We start from the raw sequence: 19,599 nt of genomic DNA, 5'->3' as shown, positions 1-19,599 counted from the left end.
GTTGGAACGCATAATAGGAGTCAACTGTAAGAAGGCTATTGGCACCAAGGAAAAACTTGATCTTGGGGAACTGAGTTCAAATTCTACTTCTGCCACTTACTGCCTCTATGCAGATGACTCTAAGATGTTTATTCAGCCCTAACCTATCTCCTGACATCCAGCCTTGAATCACCAACATCTCAGTGGACACATCAAACAGGTTGCCCTGGACATATCTCAAAGGCAACATGTTCAAAACGAAACTCAGTATCTTTCCCCAAAAAAGTCCCCTTTTCCTAACCTACCTATCTACTGGCACTAGTCATCAGCCAATAAACATTTCCTAAGTGTCTCCTACATGTCTCGCACTATGCAGAGCACTAGGTATACAAAAAGAAGTACGAGAGTCTTCAAGGGGCTCTTGCCCCCATCTTCCCAGGCTAGCAACCTGAGTGTCATGCTCCACTTCTTTGTCACACTCAATCTTATGTATCCAATCTGTTGCCAAGTCTAGTTTCTCCTTCCACATCTCTCCTGTGTGTCCTCTTCTTTCCATTCACTGTCAACATGCTGGTGCAGGTTCTTATCATATCAAGCATGAACTGTGGAAATGGACTTCAGGTCAGTCTCTGCCTCAATTCTCTCCCTACTCCAGTCTATTCTCCACTATGCAGCCAAAGTAAACTTTTTAAAATGAAGGTCTGATTATGTCCGGTGCACACACGCACACACGCGCACACGCACACACACACACACACAACTAAAGAAACTCTAGTGCCTTCCTACTAGCTCTGCTACAGAGGATGCCGAGGCTGGTGGATCAGGACCTCTGAGCTACAGTGGGTTAAACAAATTGGGTGTCTTAACTCTGTCTAGTACCCATATGGTGAGCCTCCAAGTGGGAAGAAGGAGTCTAGGTCAGAAAGAGTCAAAGTTTCAGTGCTAGTCAGCAGTGGGATCAAGCCCATAAATGGCCACTGCACTTTGAAGCCAGGCAAGAGGAGACATAGTCTCAAAACAGACAAAAAAGTGAAGGTGAGACCACATCACACTCCTCTACACGACAAATTTCAATTGGAGAAGGTAAAGGAATAAGTACTTATTAAGCAAATGTTACGTGCCAAACACAGTGCTAAGAGCTTTATAAATACTATCTCATTTGATCTTTTCATAATAACCTTGTGAAGTAGGGGCTATGCTCTCCATTACAGGTAAGGAAACTGCGGCAGACAGAGGTTAAGTGACTTTCCCAGAGCCACATAGGTAGGAAATGTCTGAGGCTAGATTTGAACTCATGTCTTCCTGAATCACACCCTCTTGCTCCCTCTTACTTTCAGACTCAAACATGAAATCCTCTTTTCTTTTAAAGCCCATCATGACTACCTTTCCAGTTTTCTTACACTTTACACCCCTCCACATACTTCACCGATCTTACCTTCTTGCTTTTCCTCATACCCCATTCAACTTCCCAGAGCCTTGCCTTTTCACTGACAATGTCCCATGCCTGGAATGCTCTCCTTCCTCTGCTCTGACTTCTAGCTCTCCTGGCTGCCCTCAAGACTCAACTCTGTAACATATTACAGGAAACACAGCTTCCCCTAAAACCGTCACCAGTGATGCTGACAAGGGATTTGAACTAACCAAATGAATAGACAAAAACTAAATATTTGTTTGGGCTATGAAAAACTAATTTAGAATATACATTCACATGAGCTGCTTATTTCAATACTGAGACGAACTGCAGTCTGATTGCTTCTCTACTGGGTTTTGTGCTTAATTCATTAGTGAAACATAACTATAGTTTCATTGGTGAGGGTTATCTATTGATTTAAGTAGATTGACAACTTCTCCCTACCTTAATAATCATCTTCATAAGCTACTCTAGGGGGAAAAAAGTCATCACCTGGTTGCCAGCCACCTAATGATAAGAATTGCTTTTTATTAATGCCTAATTACAATGCAACATAATAATACTTAAGTATATCCAATTCAACAAACATTAAACCCTTACTTCTGGCAAAGCAGTGTGCTAAATAATTATAAACTCATTCAGGACAAGGATCTTCTCTTATTTATCATTTATACCAATAGTGTAATTTGCTGAATCAATAAATGTCTAAATAAATAAGCTATGTCATAATTTTATCATTAAAGGTCTGTCAGATGAAGCTTTTGGTAAATTTTATTTGATTGCAATAAACTACTTTTAGGCAGATGCTGCTCCAAGAGCACAGTTATTTACACATATGAAACCAATCAGAGGGAATGCTGGGTGCAAGGAGTTAGAAGACTTCCCATCTGTTGAAATACAGTCAGTCTAATTTTTGTGAGGATGCATTCAGTTCATGATTTCCAGGACACTTTCTGGAAGGACATGTTAATGATAGCCAAGTGTAAGGCTTCAAAGCAGTCCATGGCTTCTCTCATTTCTTTAGTCTAAACCGTGCTTTAACACACATTTCACCATTCTTTCCTGTGTCCACTTTCATAATGAAGTCATCAACTATTAACGAGTGTTTTGACTTGTCTAGAATTTGTCAAGTCTTTGTCCTCTGCAATAGTTGCCAGTATTAGGTAATGCAGTGGATAGAATACTGGGTTTGGAATCAGGAGAGACCTGAGTTCAAATCCAGACTCAAACACTTACTAGCTGTGGGACTCTGGCTGAATCACTTAATGTCTGTTTGCCTTAGTTTCCTCAACTGTGAAATGGGGATAATAATAGCATGTATCTCTCAGGACTGTTCTCAGGATTAAATAATTTTATAAAGTGTTTTAACATAATGCCTGGCATATAATAAGTGCTATATAAATGTTAGCTATTGTTATTATCATTATTATTACACTTAGCAGGAGAGGCATAAAGATTGCTGGATTTGGAGTCAGAGAGATTTGGCTTTGAATTCTGAGACCAACTTTTATCCAGTTGTGTGATCACATACATGTCGGTCAATCAATCAATAAGCATTTATTAAGGAATAAATGAGCTAATCAATGAGCATACAAAAAAGGCAGAAAATAATCCACATACTCAAGAGCTCAAAGTCTACTGAGAGAAACAACATGCAAACAAAATTATATACAAGACAAACAGGGTCAACCTCAGAGGGAAGGAGCTAAGACCAAGGAGAATGGGTAAGGCTTCTTGCAGAAGGTAGGACCTTATTTGAGACATGAAGGAAACCAGGGCATCTGCGATGTAGAGATGAAGAGGGAGAGAACTGGGGAACAACCAGAGAAAATGCCAAGAAGTAAGGAGACCAGTGTCCCTGGATCAGAATAGATGGAACAGAGGTAGGTATAAGAAGAAAGGTAGGAAAGGGTCAAGTAACAAAGCGCTTTAAAAACCAGAGGATTTTATATTTGATCTCGAAGGTAAGACTCAATCACTGGCATTGTCTAAATAGCAGAGCGACACGGTCAGATCCACACTTTAGGAAGACTGATTTGACAAATGAGTGGAGGATTTACTGGAGAGGGGAGATACTTAAGACAGAGACCAAGGAGAAGACTATTGTGATAGTCTAGGCATGAAGTGATGGGGCCTGCATCAGGATTGTGGCAATCTCTCACAGGAAAGAAGGGGGCAAACATGAGACATTTTTTTTAATAGTACGAAGGACAGAACTCGAACACTGAAAGGATATAGGGGATGAGAATGAGGGGTCGAGGATGACACTTAGGTTTCAAGCCTAGGTAACTGGGAGGATGGTGATACTGTTGACAGTAACAGACAATAGGAAGAAGGAAGGTTTGAGAGGAAAGAAAACGAGTTCAGTTTTGGATATAATTAAAGACGTCTACAAGATATCTAGTTCAAGATGACAAATGCAATTGGAGATATGAAACTGGAGGTTTGGAGAGACAGTATTGGACAGGCAGATCTGAGAGGCAACTGCAAAGAGATAATAATAGAAACCATAGGAGCTAATGAAATCACTGTGTGAAATAGCATTGAGGGGAAAGAGGTTCGTTTAACTTCACTAAGCTCTCTATGTCTCAGTTTTGTCATTACCAAAATGAGGAAATAGTCACTACTCCACAGGGTCATCATAGGGATCAAATAAGATATTTGTTAAGTATTTTTCAAATCTAATTGTAATGATAGATGTCAGTTACTATTCTCATGGAAACTTTTTTGATAAAATTCATCATGAACTACAAGACAAGATATCCCAAATGTCTCATGAAATTATCACTTTTGGGTAGTTCATCAAATAAATCTACCAATTCCTTAGTTTGTCTCTCTAAGGAGAACTTGTAAGGTCCCCTTCAATCGAGAAATAAATTCATGTTATCTTCAGGCTTCATTTACCTAGAGAATATCAGCATTGATGTGGTTCAGTTGATCTAACAGTATGTCACTGGAAGTGGAATGAGGGAATTTTTTTTTTATTTTTGTTTTATTCATAGGTTATTATGGCCAAAGAATTAGTTGCTTTGTGGCCAATCTAGTAATAATGAATTTCTCTGTTAATTTGGTGGTTTCTGGACAATAAACTCAGTCTTTACCTGGGATGGTACTCAAAATTTTTTCAACCTAGTAAAATACTCCAGAGCTTACACTCTGCTGACTTAGCTCTCAAGAACTCAAGAGTTGGGGCAGCTAGGTGGCGCAGTGAGTAGAGCACCAGCCCTGGAGTCAGGAGTACCTGAGTTCAAATCCGGCCTCAGACACTTGACACATTTACTAGCTGTGTGACCTTGGGCAAGTCACTTAACCCCAATTGCCCTGCCATCCGCCCTGCAAAAAAAAACAAAACAACAACAAAAAAAAAAAACTCAAGAGTCAGTTCCACATCAGTGTGAAGCATCTGTGTAAATCTGTAACTTCAGATTCTTTATATCTACAACTTTGCTGACAAGTTTAGATGTAGAATCTCAAGTAGAATATAAGCTCCTTGAGGTCATGTACTGCTTTTCATTTTGTATTTCTATCTCCAGGGCCTAACACAGTGCCTTATAAACATTAAGTACATAATAAGTACATGTTTATTAGAAAGCAGGAAAGTACCGGATGTGTAATTTGGCCATCAGGACTTATGCTAGAAACTGTGTAGACAGGGAAATAAATAAATACCGCCTCTCAATTCATGATGATGAGATTTGTCTACAATATAGACAGACACTGAAGAGGGAAAGGGGCGGGGGAGAGGGGGAGAGAGAAAGAGAGAGAGAGGAGTACCAGTGAATAGCTAGGCCAAGGGTCAGGCACTCACTAGCTATGTGAACCTGAGCAAATCATCTGATCACTTGCCCTTTCTCAGCATCAATTTCCTCAATCATAGAATGGGGATAATAATAGCAGCCCAGTGTCATGATTTTTGTGATAATTAAATGCAATAGTAAGCATTCTGAAAAGGTTTCTCTCCACCCACCCCCATATCCTGAGTTATGTAAACACAGTTCATCACTTTACATTTTTTTTAGAATTTTAAAAACTGACATTTACGCTTCTTATATTGTAGCCCTCATGAGTAAATGAAAAATTCATCATGAAAATAAATGCAGCTCATGAGCTAAAATCTATTCTGATATAGAGAATTTGTATGAAGAATTCAATCAAAGTCATCACATTTAATCCACATATACTCAGATACTATGATTTCTATGCAAAGGTGTTCACTGGGAAGGGTCAAGAATGTCAGAAAACACGGATTGTTTGAAAAAAAGAAAAGAGGTAAAATGTATACCTAGCATGAACACTTTCTTCAAAAAGTGAATCGAGGGTGTTAGATATGAAGGGCACCAAATAACATGAGATTTGAAAGAGGAAGAGTGGGGAATGAAAAAAAGAAAAGGAAAGGAAAATTATTTTCCTGTTTTAGTATAAAAACATCACCAAGTCTTTGTCATATTAAAGAGATTAAAGAAAAACGAATGATGGTAGTGAACCATACGTTTCTAGGGGTGCTCAAGACCCCAAAATACCTACACACCGGTCCTGCCAAAAGAATTCAACTCAAGCCTTCTCAGCCAAGGGAAAAGACAAAGTTTATTAGGGATTCACCATAATTAGTTATCTTAAGAAATCCCACCCTTTGTGACACCTGTTTTCACAAGCAGACCAGATTCCATCTACTCAGCTAGATTGAATCTGAGTACCTTCATGGAGGCAAGATAGAAATTATATACACAAAGATTGTGGGAGGGATAGAGGGGTGGTCTGGGGTGACTAGAGGAGGGATTTAGGGAGGGTCTTGAGGAGGAGTCAGATGGTACCGGGATGAGGTCAGACTCCAGGAAGCAAGAGAAGGAGATTAAGGGTGGGAAGTAGCTGAAGGCATGGATATTGATAGTATCAAGGGTGGGAAGTAGCTGGACAACGAAGGGCAAGGCTAGGTAGAGATTTGGGCCTAATGATAATGTAAGGCTTATGGCCTTAGGGGAAGGGCAGATCTAGTTGGAAGATTTAAGGAGAGTTCAAGGGGGCTCCCAGAGACTGTACTACAGATTCGAGGGGGTTCGCAGAGACTGTGCCCTCATCAATATTACATTTCACTCATGTAACACTGAAAATGCGTGAAGTGCTTTCCAACCAACCACATTTGGATTAGAACTGACCCAGTCTTCCTGGTCCTAAGCTCAGCTCACATTCACCCTCACAGGACAGAGAAAAAGAGATAGTTTCAGCACAGTGTCTAAAGTTGAACTACCACGAAACTAGTCAAAGTCACCAGGTGCAGGAATGTACGTCAGACGATTTCCTAGGGAGGTGACAGGCATGAGCTTCTATCCATCAAAAGCCTGAAGAAAAGGCTTCCCTCACTTCTTGCCTCGTTTCTGAACTTCCTGCAGACTCCTTGAACTCAAAACTAAAGACTTCTTTTTTAAAGACTCTGAATTCCTCCCAGCCAAACCTACTGGTGGCATTTCCCCCACAAAACGAACGTAACAAGAGTCCTCGGCTAACAACCAATACAAACACTAGGGAATCCCTGGGGTCAGAAAAATCCACGCCCAATTTCAAACTCCGCACTCACCAGCTAAGTTGTCAGAACAGTAGACGCCGGAAATTTCAAAAACTGGCGATTAAGCCGCAGGCTCGCTCTCAGGTAAGGAACTTGAACCCACTGAAGACCTAATTCTCGTGCAGTCTGGGCGCCGCCATCTTGAAACTCATGCGGCCCTTCTGAAAGGCCCCATAAACAAGTCGTCCTCAAAACTGCCTGAACATAAATAAAGGAGCCTTCGCCTAGCAGCCTCCCCATGCACCCTTCCACAACCTCTGCTGCCAGTATTCTACTCCCTGAGCTTCATTTTTCTTCTCTGAACTCACTAAGAGCAGCCTACTTTTGGTAGGAATGTATTAAAACTACAGGCAACGTTTTAGCTAGCTAAAAGCCCACAGGCTAGGGGGCAAATGTGGCTGGCAAGCCTGTCGCAACTGGCAAGTTTTAAAACCTGTCCCTAGATATAGCATCGTAGGAGCATAGATCTATGGTTGAAAGAGGTCATCCAGGCCAACCCTCTCATTTGACAAGTGATGCAACTGAAAGCCCAAAGACGTAAAATGACTCAGAATTCAGAGTTGGAGAGGTCCTCTGAGGTCCAAGTCTCACTGAAAAGGCAACCCAGTATAACCACTTCACTAAATTGCTCAGGCTGTGCTTGAAGACCGTACGAGAGGAGAGTTCTACTACCACTTGAAGCAGCTCATTCTACTTTCTGATAGTTCTCATTATGAAGAAGGGAAGGAAGTAAGGAAGGCAGGCAGGAAGGAGGGGAAGGGAAGGGAAGTGAAAGGAAGGAGGGATTTCTTGAATTTTCTCTTCGAAACTTCCATCTCATTCTGCCCTGTGGGGCAAAACAAAGTAAATCTAATCCCTTTTCCACTTGACAGACTTTCAGCTACTTGAAAACATCTATCTTATCCGCTCTGAGTCTTCTCTTCTCCAGGCATACACGAGTTAAGTGAGATTTAAACCTCTATATTTCATCTTCAGCCCTGGGGATAGGAACTGCTTCCCACTAGGGGCATATTTAAGCTGCACATGGTCACAGATTCAAACCCAGGGACGGGATCTGAAAAGAGCTAAGAAAACGGGACAAAGAGTTGGGAAAGCTTGCAGCAAGGTGATGCACCACCTGCTTTACCTGGGGCATACTTCTGCCTCCTACACCCACACATAGACACGCATCCTGCCCGCCACAGGTGTAAATCACTTAACCTCCCAGAGTCTCAATTTCCTCATTTGTAAAACGAACCAGGTGGACTAGATGACCTCTGAAGTCCTTTCCGCAGCTCTAGAAGCTGGAAAGGCCAATTGTCACTCATGCCTCAATCTTGGAGACCAAGCAGAGCCGCTGGCCCCGCACCCTTCAGTTGCGTTCTATTTTCCCTGGCTCTGTATTGTCAGTACACTTGAAATGGATCAAATAGCAGAAGAGAACCAAGGGGTGGTGCGGGGGCAGAGGGAAGGCGTCCCGGCTAAACAGTCCTAACTTATTCTTCCCAAGTTCAACCCGAATGGCCCTCCTGTCCCGGCTGGGGCTCTGGCAAGAGCAGGGAATCCCCGCCGATGTTTTGAGTTTCCCCGGCTTCCACGCCTCCCCCCACCGCTTAGCCGCCCGCAGTCCTGCCTGTTTTATTTTTCCAAAACACCGCGGGTTCTAGAGCGCTTCGAGGGCCCTGGCAGGCGCCGGAGAACCGGCAAGGGAGGAGTGTCCAGCTCCGGGCCGAGCCGCGGCCTCTGCCCCTGAGCCTAGGGGAGCTCGCTCCTCATCGGCCTTGGTTTTTATTCGAGTCCGCCCCTCTGGGTCAAGTGGGGCCTCCGGGAAAAGGACCCGTTTGTTTTCGGCCCCACCCCCTCCCAAAATGGCAGCCTCCAGTCGAGCACAAGTGTTAGATCTGTACCGGGTGATGCTGCGAGAGAGCCGCAAGTTCACCTCCTACAATTACAGGTGACCCTCAGCGGACTGGGGCCGAGGTGGGGAGGGGGCTGGGGGCACGCGCGGCCTGGGGGTGTCCAGCTTCCCCCACATCCTCCAGGACGACCGCGGGAAGGCACACCGGCTCCAAAGGGCGACCTGGCCCGGCGACCCGGGGGTTTGGGGCAAAGTAGGGGCGGGGGGAGTCCTCCTTCTCTTGGTCTGTGTCCCGGCGAAGCCTGTGGATCCCTTCTCAGAATGAAGCTCTAAAAGGCGTAAAATAAAAACACATGGGATGCGAACGAAGTCAATCCTATTATAACACGGTTATCCAAATATTGGGGAAGGGCGGAAACTTCGCAAACTTAAGGTAGCTCCCCTGGTCTGGGCAGGCACCAAGCTGCAGCTCTGCTCCTCGGCAGGAAGTTGGGGCTGGGGTTTTTCCATGTTGTAATAAAGTCCTCTTCCCTACGCATGGTCAAAATTCAGGATTACTCAGGTTCTAATAATACTTATTAATAGTAATAATAGCTAACATAGCGCTCCAAGGCTTGCAGAGTGGTGGACACATGTCATCTCATTTGCTCCACATCCCTAGGAGGTAAATTTATAGTAATAAGGCGTGCGGGATACTTCTTAATGGTGCAAACGGAAGAACAGGCTTCTCTTGAAACGGGGAGTGGACATTTTGCTCAAAAAGCCCAAAACAAGTACTGTAACAGGAAAGAGAAAGAAAGACTAGGAGAAAGAAGGAAGGGAGGGGGTTACCTAGGTTCAGGGGACTGAATTATTTTCACCTCCTCTCTTTGACCCTTCTGCTCTGTGTGTCCTTGGTGAAAGCTGAAGCTGGTGAATCAAAGTAGGTAGGCCCCTGGGAAGACATTAATGGATAACTTGTTGTATGTGGGACTTCACCTGGGGATAGAGGGAGGAGTCTCTGGTGACCTGTTATAGAGCTTTCTGCCTTGGTCCAAGTTTTGGCTATAATTTTGTTTTAATGTTTTTCCCATATAATATGATTATGAGATACTAGGAATTCATGTGTCTCAGCTATCAAATCAGCTAATGTGCTGTGGAGTTTCATTAATAAAAGTGGAAGGAGAGGACAAATACACCATTCATGTCACGTTGGGAGTATTGTATTCAGTTCTGAACTGAACTTTGAAAGATCCTAACAAGTTGGATCCTATGCAGAAAAGGTGTACCAGGATGGTGATAAGATTCAAAACTAGATTATAGAAAATTGTTTGAAGTATTGAATATTTTTGAATATTTAGCCTGATGACATGATAGATATATGCAGACATTTTGAAGGTTGCAATTTGTGGTTCCAGAGGGTAGAAGTAATTGCAGTGCATAGATATGATGGCAAACCTCAGCTTAATGTAAAGAAAATAATTTTAGTTGTACAAAAAATGAAATAGTCTCCCACGAGAAGTAGTGGGTTCTCCTGTGAACTAGTAAGTGTTCAAGCAACAGGGGGATGATCACTGAGCAGAATGTTGTAGGGAGGATTTAGGCATTGTGTAAAGGTAAAAGATAGCTTCCAGCATTCATTCAAAAAGCATTAAAATACCTGCTGTGTACTATACTGGGGGAAGATGCAGTGTTTTTATAGGACTTGGGGCCTGCCCTTAAGGAACTTTCAGTCTAGGAAGAGGATAATACAAAAACACAGATAACTATGATATACAAGAAGTATATTACCTGAAAAGGTCATTACCACTGGGAGAGATCTTCGAAGGTTTTTATGGAGGAGGTGGGATTGGAGGTGGTCCTTAAAGGATAGTAAGAATGCAGTAGGCAAAGAGGTAGATGGATGATATTCAGTCATAGGAAGTGGCTTGAGAAAATTATAGGAGAGTGGTGTAAAGTTCAAATAGAAATGGATCCCTGAAGGTTTCATATTTACTAAAAATCCACAAATTACCATTATTTGTGTTGTATTTCTGGCATCACTCAGACAGTCTTTCAGGCCACATGCATCAGGTGTCCCCAAGAGTTTGACGCCTCTGGAGTAAAACATAATCTTAGAATGGAGAATCACTGGAATGGAAGGTGCTTGAAGTGTTTCCTCTCTGCTTCACCCTATTGCCTGCTCTTGTGTGCCAAGCCCTACCCTCCCATCCCATAGCCCACCCTTCCATGCATAATGGTAGAACTATCCTGGTCCCTGCGCCTGACCTCTTGGAACTTAACTAGGATCTATTTGGTTACAGGAAAACAGTAATATCTGTACTCATAATAGATAGAGGACTGAGACACTATTAGAGGCTATACTTGAATTTTTCCCCAGATTATGGTAAGAATTATTAGCCACATGGGTCCCTCATGGTTTAGTATAAAAAACACGATTTAGGCAAATAAACTTGAGTTTGAATCCCAATTTTGGGGGAAAAAAAAAAGAACTACTTCGGGAACACAATAGGTAGAATTCTGGGCCTGGAGTCATCAATATAGGAATTCAAGCTCAGCCTCAGACACTTACTAGTCATGTGACACCAAGCAAGTCACTTAACCTCTCTCTGCCTCAGTTTCTTCATTTGGAAAATTAGGGTAATAATAGCGTCTACCTCCAAAGATTACGAAGAAAAAATGAGAATATTGGCAAAGCATTTTGCAAATCTTAAAGTGCAGTATAAATGCTAGTTATCTACTTTGATAACTACTTTGATTGTTGTTACACTGCGGAGTTTGAATCTCACTTAAGAAACACGGGGGTGCCACCTGAGATTTTTTTTTTAGCAGAAGTGTGACATAGCCAGATTTATGCAGAAATAACATTAAGTAAGGCAGCAAATTGAAGGATGTATTGAATAAAAAGGAATAGCGAAGGTGAGAAAACTCCTTAGAAAGTTCTGATAAAATCCTAGGCAGTAAAGACTTGAACTAGGGTGGTAACAATATGAATGGTGAAAGGTTAGCTTCAAGGGATTCTGCACTGGGAAAATGGAAGGGAATTGCTAATTTATTAGAAACTGGAGATATTCAGGGGAGGGCACAAAATTAACTCAAGGTTTCAAACACAGGTAATGAGTTCATTGGAGGTATTCTCTCGCTCTCTCTCTCTCTCTCTCTCTTTCTCTCTCTCTCTCTCACACACACACACACACACACACACACATCATGAAGTAAGGAGAAGCAAATTGAGGAGTAAAGACAATAATTCATTTTTAAACATTAACATTTGACCGCAGCTCAGAGTAGATATGTAAATAGAAAAGAATTTAATATGTCCTAATAAGTTGTTCTAGCCTAATTCTGTAGCTTCTGTAGCATTTAGTAAGGGCTTACTATGTTCCCCCATTCCAGATAGATAGATATTTTTCAGATGTTGGAAGAACACTAACAATGAGGAGAATTCAGGAAGGCCACCTAAGATGTCCCTTGAGCTCTTTTCTAACAAAGCTAGGAATTCTAAGAAGCAAAGGTGAAGAGATGCATTCCAGACCGAGGAGGCAGCCTGTACAATGCCTGGAGATGTCACGTCTTATATATGGAGCCTCCAGTAAACCAGTTTGACTGGAACATAAGGATGTCAAAGGGAATCACTTGGAATAAGTCAGGAACAGTAGGCTGGAGACCAATTGTGACGCGCTTCAAATGCCAGGAGAGTTTGTACTTATCCTTGAGACAAGAGGCAGGCACCTTTTAAACAGGAAAATGATATGATATGATTGAACTTGAGCTTTAAGAATGTTTCATCTTGACTCTGCCCAAAGGACTGTAAAACTGTACATACCCTTTGATCCAGAAATAACCCTACTAGTTCTGTATCCTAAAAAGATTATAAAAAAGGGGAAAGGACTTACATATAAAAAAATATTTATAGCAGCTCTTTTTGCAGTGACCAAGAATTGGAAATTAAGGGGATGCCCATCAGTTGGGGAATGGTTGAACATGTGGTGTATAAATATAATGGAATGCCATGGTGCTATAAGAAATGATGAGCAGGCTGATTTCAGAAAAACCTGGAAAGACTTGCATGAACTGATGCTGAGTGAAGTGAGCAGAACCAGGAGAACATTGTACACAGTAACAGCTACATTGTACGATGACTGAGTTTATTAGACTTAGCTCTTCTCAGCAATGCAAAGATCTAAGAAAATTCCAAAGGACTCATGATGGAAAATGCTATCCACATCCAGATAAAGAACATGGCGTCTGAATGTAGATCAAAGAATACTGTTTTCTCTCTTTTTTTGTTTTTGTTTTTTCTTTCTCATGGTTTTTCCCTTTTGTTCTGATTCTTTTACTACACGACTAAAGTGGAAATATGTTTGATATGATAGTACATGTATAGCCTATATCATATTGCTTGCCATCGTGGAGGGAAGGGAGCAAAAAATTTGGAACTCAAAATCTTACAGAAGTGAATGTTGAATGTTATTTTTACATGTAATTGGAAAAAAAAATAAAGTGCTATAAAGTGGGCAAAAAAAAATATTTCAGTTTGGCAGCAATGGAAGGGATGGATTAAAAAGGGAAGAACATTGAAGTGGGTTAGGATTAAGAGGTATTTGCAACAGTCCAGAGCAGTATGTGAGGAGAAGATGCCAATTAGTGAAGAAGAGACTGAACAGTACTTGACAGCCGAGTGCATGTGGAGGATAAAGCACAGGAAAAGTCAAGGATGACTCTAAGGCCACTGACTTGGTGATAGAAACGATACTTGGTAACCTCCATAGCAATGGGAAAGTTAATAGGAGGTATTATAGAGAAAAATGAAAACATTTGTCAGTGAAATGAAGGAGGCTAGCTTCCCAGCTCTGTCACTATTTGTGTGAACTTGGGCAAATTCTTTAACCTCTATGATCCTCAAATTCCTTACTATAAAATGAAGAAGTTAAACTCAGTGATCTTTTAAGTACCCTTCCAGCTCTGGCAACCCATGGATCTAGGACAGCAGTATCTAGGGAAGGCTTTTGGTTTTACTTTTTAGGGTATTAAAGATATAACCTAGCCCCAACCTGTCTTTCCAGGCTCTCTCTACATTTTCCTCTCCAGTCTGTGATCTTGCCATTCCTCTGTCCCTTACACACAACACTCCATCAACCATTCCTGAGACTTTTTCCCATGACACTGTACCCCATTCATGAAATAATCCTTCCTTCAAGCCTCAGCTCGAGCACCACTTTCTACATGAAGTTTTTCATGACTTCATCAACTACTAGTGTTCCATCCCTCAAAGTACCTTGTATCTGCCCACTTTTCTATTTATGTGAATTCATTCTTTTTATATCTTTCCCATTCCCCAGGGCCTAGCCCAGTACCTGGCTTTGATTGACTGATTGAATGATAGTTAAGCAGAAAAGGAGGAGCCAGTGAAGAGGGAAAGATTAATGATGCTAGAAAGAGATAGAGCAAAGCCCTGAGGAGAGTGAAAGGAATAGGATAAAGAGCATAGACTGAAGTGTTAGGCTTGAGGGAAGAAAAGAATACCTTTTTCAGTGAGTCAGGAGGAAAGGAAGAGAGGTTAGGTTGAGAAAAATTTTGAAGCGGGGGGAAGAATGTGTGATCCATAGGTGGGAAAGAACAATTGGAGAGTTTCAGTCAAGTAGCTTTAATCTCACTAAAGTAAGAGGCAAGGTCATCTGAGGGAGTGGGGAGATGAGGAGAAAATAAATTAAAAATTTGAGGAGTATGAAAAAAGTTTGGAACAGTTAATTATAGTGGGAGTTAAAATCTTTAACCATTTGACCAATTCTGCCCCTCTCTCTTGATGAAATAAAAGGTAGCAATTGGCAGAAAATAAAAAATGAGGTTGGTTGGTTGGTTGTTATCCTTCGTTCTCAGAGGACCAAAATGACATCACTATGTTAAGAGTCAAGTTTCAATGTGTGAGACTAGCTGATCAGACCAATACGAGCTCAGTATGCTCTACCATAGGTCAGGCACAAATAGTCTGTGTGAACATTTGGGATGGATTCTCTAAATTTGTGCATCCTGTATTTCCTTTGAGCTGTTTCAATTCTGCTTTGATCATAGAGCACAGCACCTTCTCTGATGTAGGCACACCATGCTGGGCAATCTTGTCCCATTGTCTCCCATGTCACATAATCAATTCCAAGGTTCTTCAGAGAGATCTTGAGAGTGCCCTTATATCACTTCTTCTGACAACTGTGTGAACACTTGCCCTGTGTGAGTTCTCCATAAATAGTCTTTTTGGCAAGCCTGTGTTTGGCATTCAAGCAACATGGCCAGCCCATAGGAGTTGCACTCTCTGAAGCAGAGTTTGAATGCTTGGCAGTTTAGTTCAAATAAGGACCTCAGTGCCTGGTATCTTATCCTGCTGGGTGATCTTCAGAATCTTCCCAAAACAATTCAAATGGAAGTGATTCAATTTCAGTTTCAGTTTCAGAAAATGAGGTAATACACTAACATGTTAAGACATGTTAATTAACATATAAAGACATGTTGATATCCCGTCGTTCCTTCATAAAATGTAAAGGAGTTTTCCTTGACTGAGTTAGAGAGTCTGAACATTGGTTGGTCAAAGATGGTCCACAACTGCAATAATGATCTTCAAAAGGCTGAGCTCTCTAGTTTGCGAGCCAGTCCTAACTGTGGTCAGCAGTTAGGCAAGAACCTAGCCCCTGAGAAGGAATTATTCTTCACCTCTGGTGTTGGGACAGGAGTCAGGGAGGAAAAGATTGCTCTCTTTTCCCTCTCTGTCCCATCCATCAGCCCACCACTTTAAAGTGGAGGTATTCCACCAAGAGGAGACTCTACATTTAGTGGTGAGCAGAAATACATACTGACTTGAGAGAGGTGGACACAGAGAAGTGGTGACTCAAAGAAAGAAGCAGCTTCAAGGAACGTGACACTTGGCAACAGAGAAGGAAGCCAGCTGTAGATTCAAGGGAGAACTGGCCCTGACCCTGGGAGCCCAGCTAAACGATTGGGTCATTGAAGAGAATTTGCCCAGTGGCTGCATAGTCCCTGTAGTACCTGGTGTATGAGTACTTAATTAATTACTCTTTATCTTCTTCACTATATTAGTCTTATTTCATTCCATCTGCAGAATAAGGTGAACGTAGCGAATAAGATAAAGAAGCAAAACCAAGATTTGTACCTCCAGCCCTAACCCTCACTGGCTGTTGGACATTCCAAACTACCTCTAGGCATCTAAAACCCAACATATTCATTCCTTTTCTTTCCCCTCAACTCCCACCTTCCCAACTTCACTATTACTATTAAGGGTACCAGTCTTTCCGGGCATTCTAGTTTGCAACCTCAGGGTCATCCTCACTCATTACAGCTATCCACTAAGTTGCCAAGTCTTATGGTTTTGATCTATACAGCATCTTTTATGCAGTCTCTTCTCTCTACTGACACTGCCACTATCTTGGTTGAGGCCCTCCTTACTTCTTGCCTGGAATCCTGAAGGCTTCAAGTTGGTCTCCCTCCCCTCAAGGTTTTTCCCACTATAATCCAGCCTTCGCATGGCTGCCAAAAGTAATTTTCCTAAACCCCAGTGACTCTCAGTTACCTGTATGGACTCTTCCGTGAGGCATCTGAAGCTCTTCACAAACTGGCCCCTTCCTGCTTTTCGAGACTTCTAACACTGTAATCTCCTCTACGCTCTGTGGCCCAGCTGCATGAGCCAGCCCTCCATCTACTGTTCTCATGTCATTGTACTGACTATCCCCCACACCCAGGAGCTTCTCCCTCGTTGTCTTCACTTATTTTCCCATGTTTCCTTCAAGTCTTCACTCAGCTCTGACCCCACCTTCAACAGGAAGCCTTTCTCCATCCTACTTACTAGTGGCTTCTCCAAAGTTACTTTCTGTCTACTCTGTATGTATCTGCCTATACATAGGTATTCCTTCATTAGAATAATAGTCTCTTGAGAAGAGTCAGTTCTGTCTCAAGGATAATTTCAACAACTTTTAAGGAAAAATTAGCTGAACATGCAGGGGGCAGACAGAGGGTTAGCATATAGCTCCCACATCTGGGCAAAATGGGCAAAAATATATTTGAGTTAGTTTTGAAGTAGAGAAAATATAGTAATATCCAAAGGAATCTCTGTAGTGTTGAAATAAACAGTATAAAATCTTATGATATGTTTTAACAATAAGGAAAAATGTCATTAGCTTTAACTTTTTAAACTTAGCTTAATTTTTGCGACTAATTTCCTTTTCTGGATCAAAGTATGAATATTAGGACATTGCATTGATTTTTCTTAGAATAGCCAGTTTTCCAAAAAATATCTAATATGTGCAAATTACAGGAGGAAACTTATTGTTGTAAAATGAATTTGCTTTATCTTTTATTATAACTAAGAAAATGACAATTTCTTCTTTTAGTAGAAATACTCTTCAGGGTACTTTGGCATGAGAAAGCCATCATGTTTCTCAATAACACAAATCCTCTGTGCTCTATCCCCATATTGTGACACAATTTTCCAAACATCTTTTCTTCTAATGATTTCTCATAAAGTTGATTTTGTAACAACTTGAAATACTATAGTTCCTCACTCTTGTTTATTAATACAGGTGATTGTCTATGAAATATTCAATGGGTCCAGATTTCATGAAGGGGCCACACTTTTGTGGTAGTTGTTGTTCAGTCTTGTCCAACTTCTTCATGATCCCATTTGGGGTTTTCTTGGCAAAGATACTGAAGTGGTTTGCCATTTCGTTCTCTGTATGATGAAATGGAGGCAAACAGGGTTATATGACTTGCCCAGGACACACAGCTAGTCTGAGTTCAAATTTGAACTTGGGTCTTTCTGACTCCAGGCCTAGAACTCTATTCATTTCCCCACTTAGCAGCACTTACAGAACTGTTTTTCCCTGATGTTGATTAAACTCCTTCAATGTGGAGGGCATTACAGTTCTTCCCTATCTTGTCCTTTTCATTAAAACGTCTGTCAGTTGTACTGAAAAGTCTCTTGAGGTAGCATTTCCATCAAATTGTCAAAGTAACAAATCTTCCCTAACATCATTTTCAAAAACATATTGTACATATGTACTCAAATGAGCATCTTTAAATACATCTATTGCTTCATCCTTTTACAATGCAAAATAGAAAGGTTTTAGTAATTATTTGCAAAGGTCTTGAGACTGGGCAGTTATTCCCATTTTATTGTCTGCTAGTAAAGCCATTAAAAGCTGCTTTGCATATGATTTTTCAGGCATTGTTTTGACAGTGTCAGTAGCTGCAGTTACTACCAGCATTTTTCATATCATTTGAGACTTTGTTAGTTTCATAGTTCAATAAGCAACCATATACAATGCACAAAATTATTTTAATGTCAAAGGCATTTCCTTTTTGTTTTTATTTGTTTCAGCTTAATAAAACTGTCTTTCTTGAAAAATTTTCTTGTCTTCCTAATGTATGCTACTTGCCACTTATTAGAGTGTTGTCTGCAACTTAAGTATTCATGCCGAGCAAACAGTGGCTTTTCCTTTCTCTTAATAACAATACTTGTGAATCCCAGTGATAAATATAGTGGATCATATTTTCTGCATTTATGCCATTATTTTGAGCGTCTAACTTAAACTTTGTTGGTTTTGCTCATACCCTGTTTCAGCTAGAACAGTTGATCTCTTCAAACAGCCTATTTCCCCATCTTGAAAGAATGTTTTTTAATTAGATATAGTCAAAAATGTGTCAGTTCTAAATTGTTGAGTATTTTAAATAATTATTTTTAACTGGTCATGTTATTTCAATTTTTAGTAGTTGAGTTTTTATATTAGATTCTGTTGTGAAATATAATAGATATTGTATTTTTAACTATCAGAGATTGCTTAATTTTAAGTTTGTACACTTTACATTGAAGTAAACACTAGGTTGACATAACTCATCTTTGTCATGAGTCATGATAGTGATGGTAGCAAATCACACTAGCATTGAGAATCAATACACCTTGATTTAGATTTGACTTCATTTGCATGTCCCACATTCAGTAATTGCTGACCTGTCTATTAGGATGAGGTCACCATACTAGTTGTTGACTTTTAATTGAACTGTATTTACATTGAACACTCTTTGGCATCAGTCTCCCCACAGATGGAAAAACTGTCATAGACATTGCTGCTACGTTCTTTGTCCAATTGCATGATTGGTAAATCATAGACTTTCTAAAATTGGGAAGGACTAAGAGGTTATCTGAGAGACTTTAGACATTATAATAATAATCGCTGATAATGCTAGGATTTATCAAGCACTTTGAGGTTTTCAGAGTACTTTACCTCTGTTATCTCATTTAATTGTCAAAACAACTTTATGAATGCTAATAATGCAATTTTTGTTCACATTTTATGGGCAAGGAAACTGAGGCATAGCCAAGTTAAGCAATTTGCCCAGGATCACATAATTGCATGTTGGAGGCAAGATTCAAACTCAGGTCTTCAGGATTCCAAGACCAGGGCTCTATCCCGTATGCCACCTAAAAATTGTTTTGAAAACTGAGAAATCCTATAAATGCAAAGCATTATTATCCTATAGTCCAACTCCCACCTTTTAACAGGTGAGGAAAATGAAATTCAAAAATTCTGAATTTTTCAAGTTTATACCATAGCTAGTTACTGACAAACCCCAGGCTGTAAACCTTTATACATTCCATTTAGTACTCTTTCTACTAAACTAAACAACTTTCTTTGTTAAAGAGCTGTGCCCTCTTTGATTCAATTCAAATTAGCAAACATAATATCATAGATTTAGAGATGAAAGGGACATTCAAGGCCATTTAGTGCCACCCCCCATTTTAGGAAACTGAGACCAAAGAAAGCTAAGTGACTT

The 19,599-nt window shown here is 40.8% G+C and overlaps 2 protein-coding genes across 2 annotated transcripts in view; one reads left to right on the top strand and one right to left on the bottom strand.

Annotated features, from left to right (window-relative positions):
* The window catches only part of FARS2 (phenylalanyl-tRNA synthetase 2, mitochondrial), a 681,824-nt gene extending 674,724 nt beyond the window's left edge, over positions 1-7,100 (bottom strand). The window contains exon 1 of the mRNA XM_036734460.1: positions 6,963-7,100. The gene's annotated coding sequence lies outside the window, so the exon portion shown is untranslated. The remainder of the gene's footprint in view (positions 1-6,962) is intronic.
* Positions 7,101-8,612: 1,512 nt separating this feature from the next.
* The window catches only part of LYRM4 (LYR motif containing 4), a 210,088-nt gene continuing 199,101 nt past the window's right edge, over positions 8,613-19,599 (top strand). The window contains exon 1 of the mRNA XM_036737716.1: positions 8,613-8,883. Within this exon, the coding sequence (XP_036593611.1) occupies positions 8,798-8,883 (86 nt within the window). The 5' untranslated portion in view covers positions 8,613-8,797. The remainder of the gene's footprint in view (positions 8,884-19,599) is intronic.

The sequence above is a fragment of the Trichosurus vulpecula genome, chromosome 1 (assembly GCF_011100635.1).
Source record: "Trichosurus vulpecula isolate mTriVul1 chromosome 1, mTriVul1.pri, whole genome shotgun sequence".
NCBI lineage: Eukaryota > Metazoa > Chordata > Mammalia > Diprotodontia > Phalangeridae > Trichosurus > Trichosurus vulpecula.
This window is presented reverse-complemented; position numbering and strand designations above follow the sequence as displayed.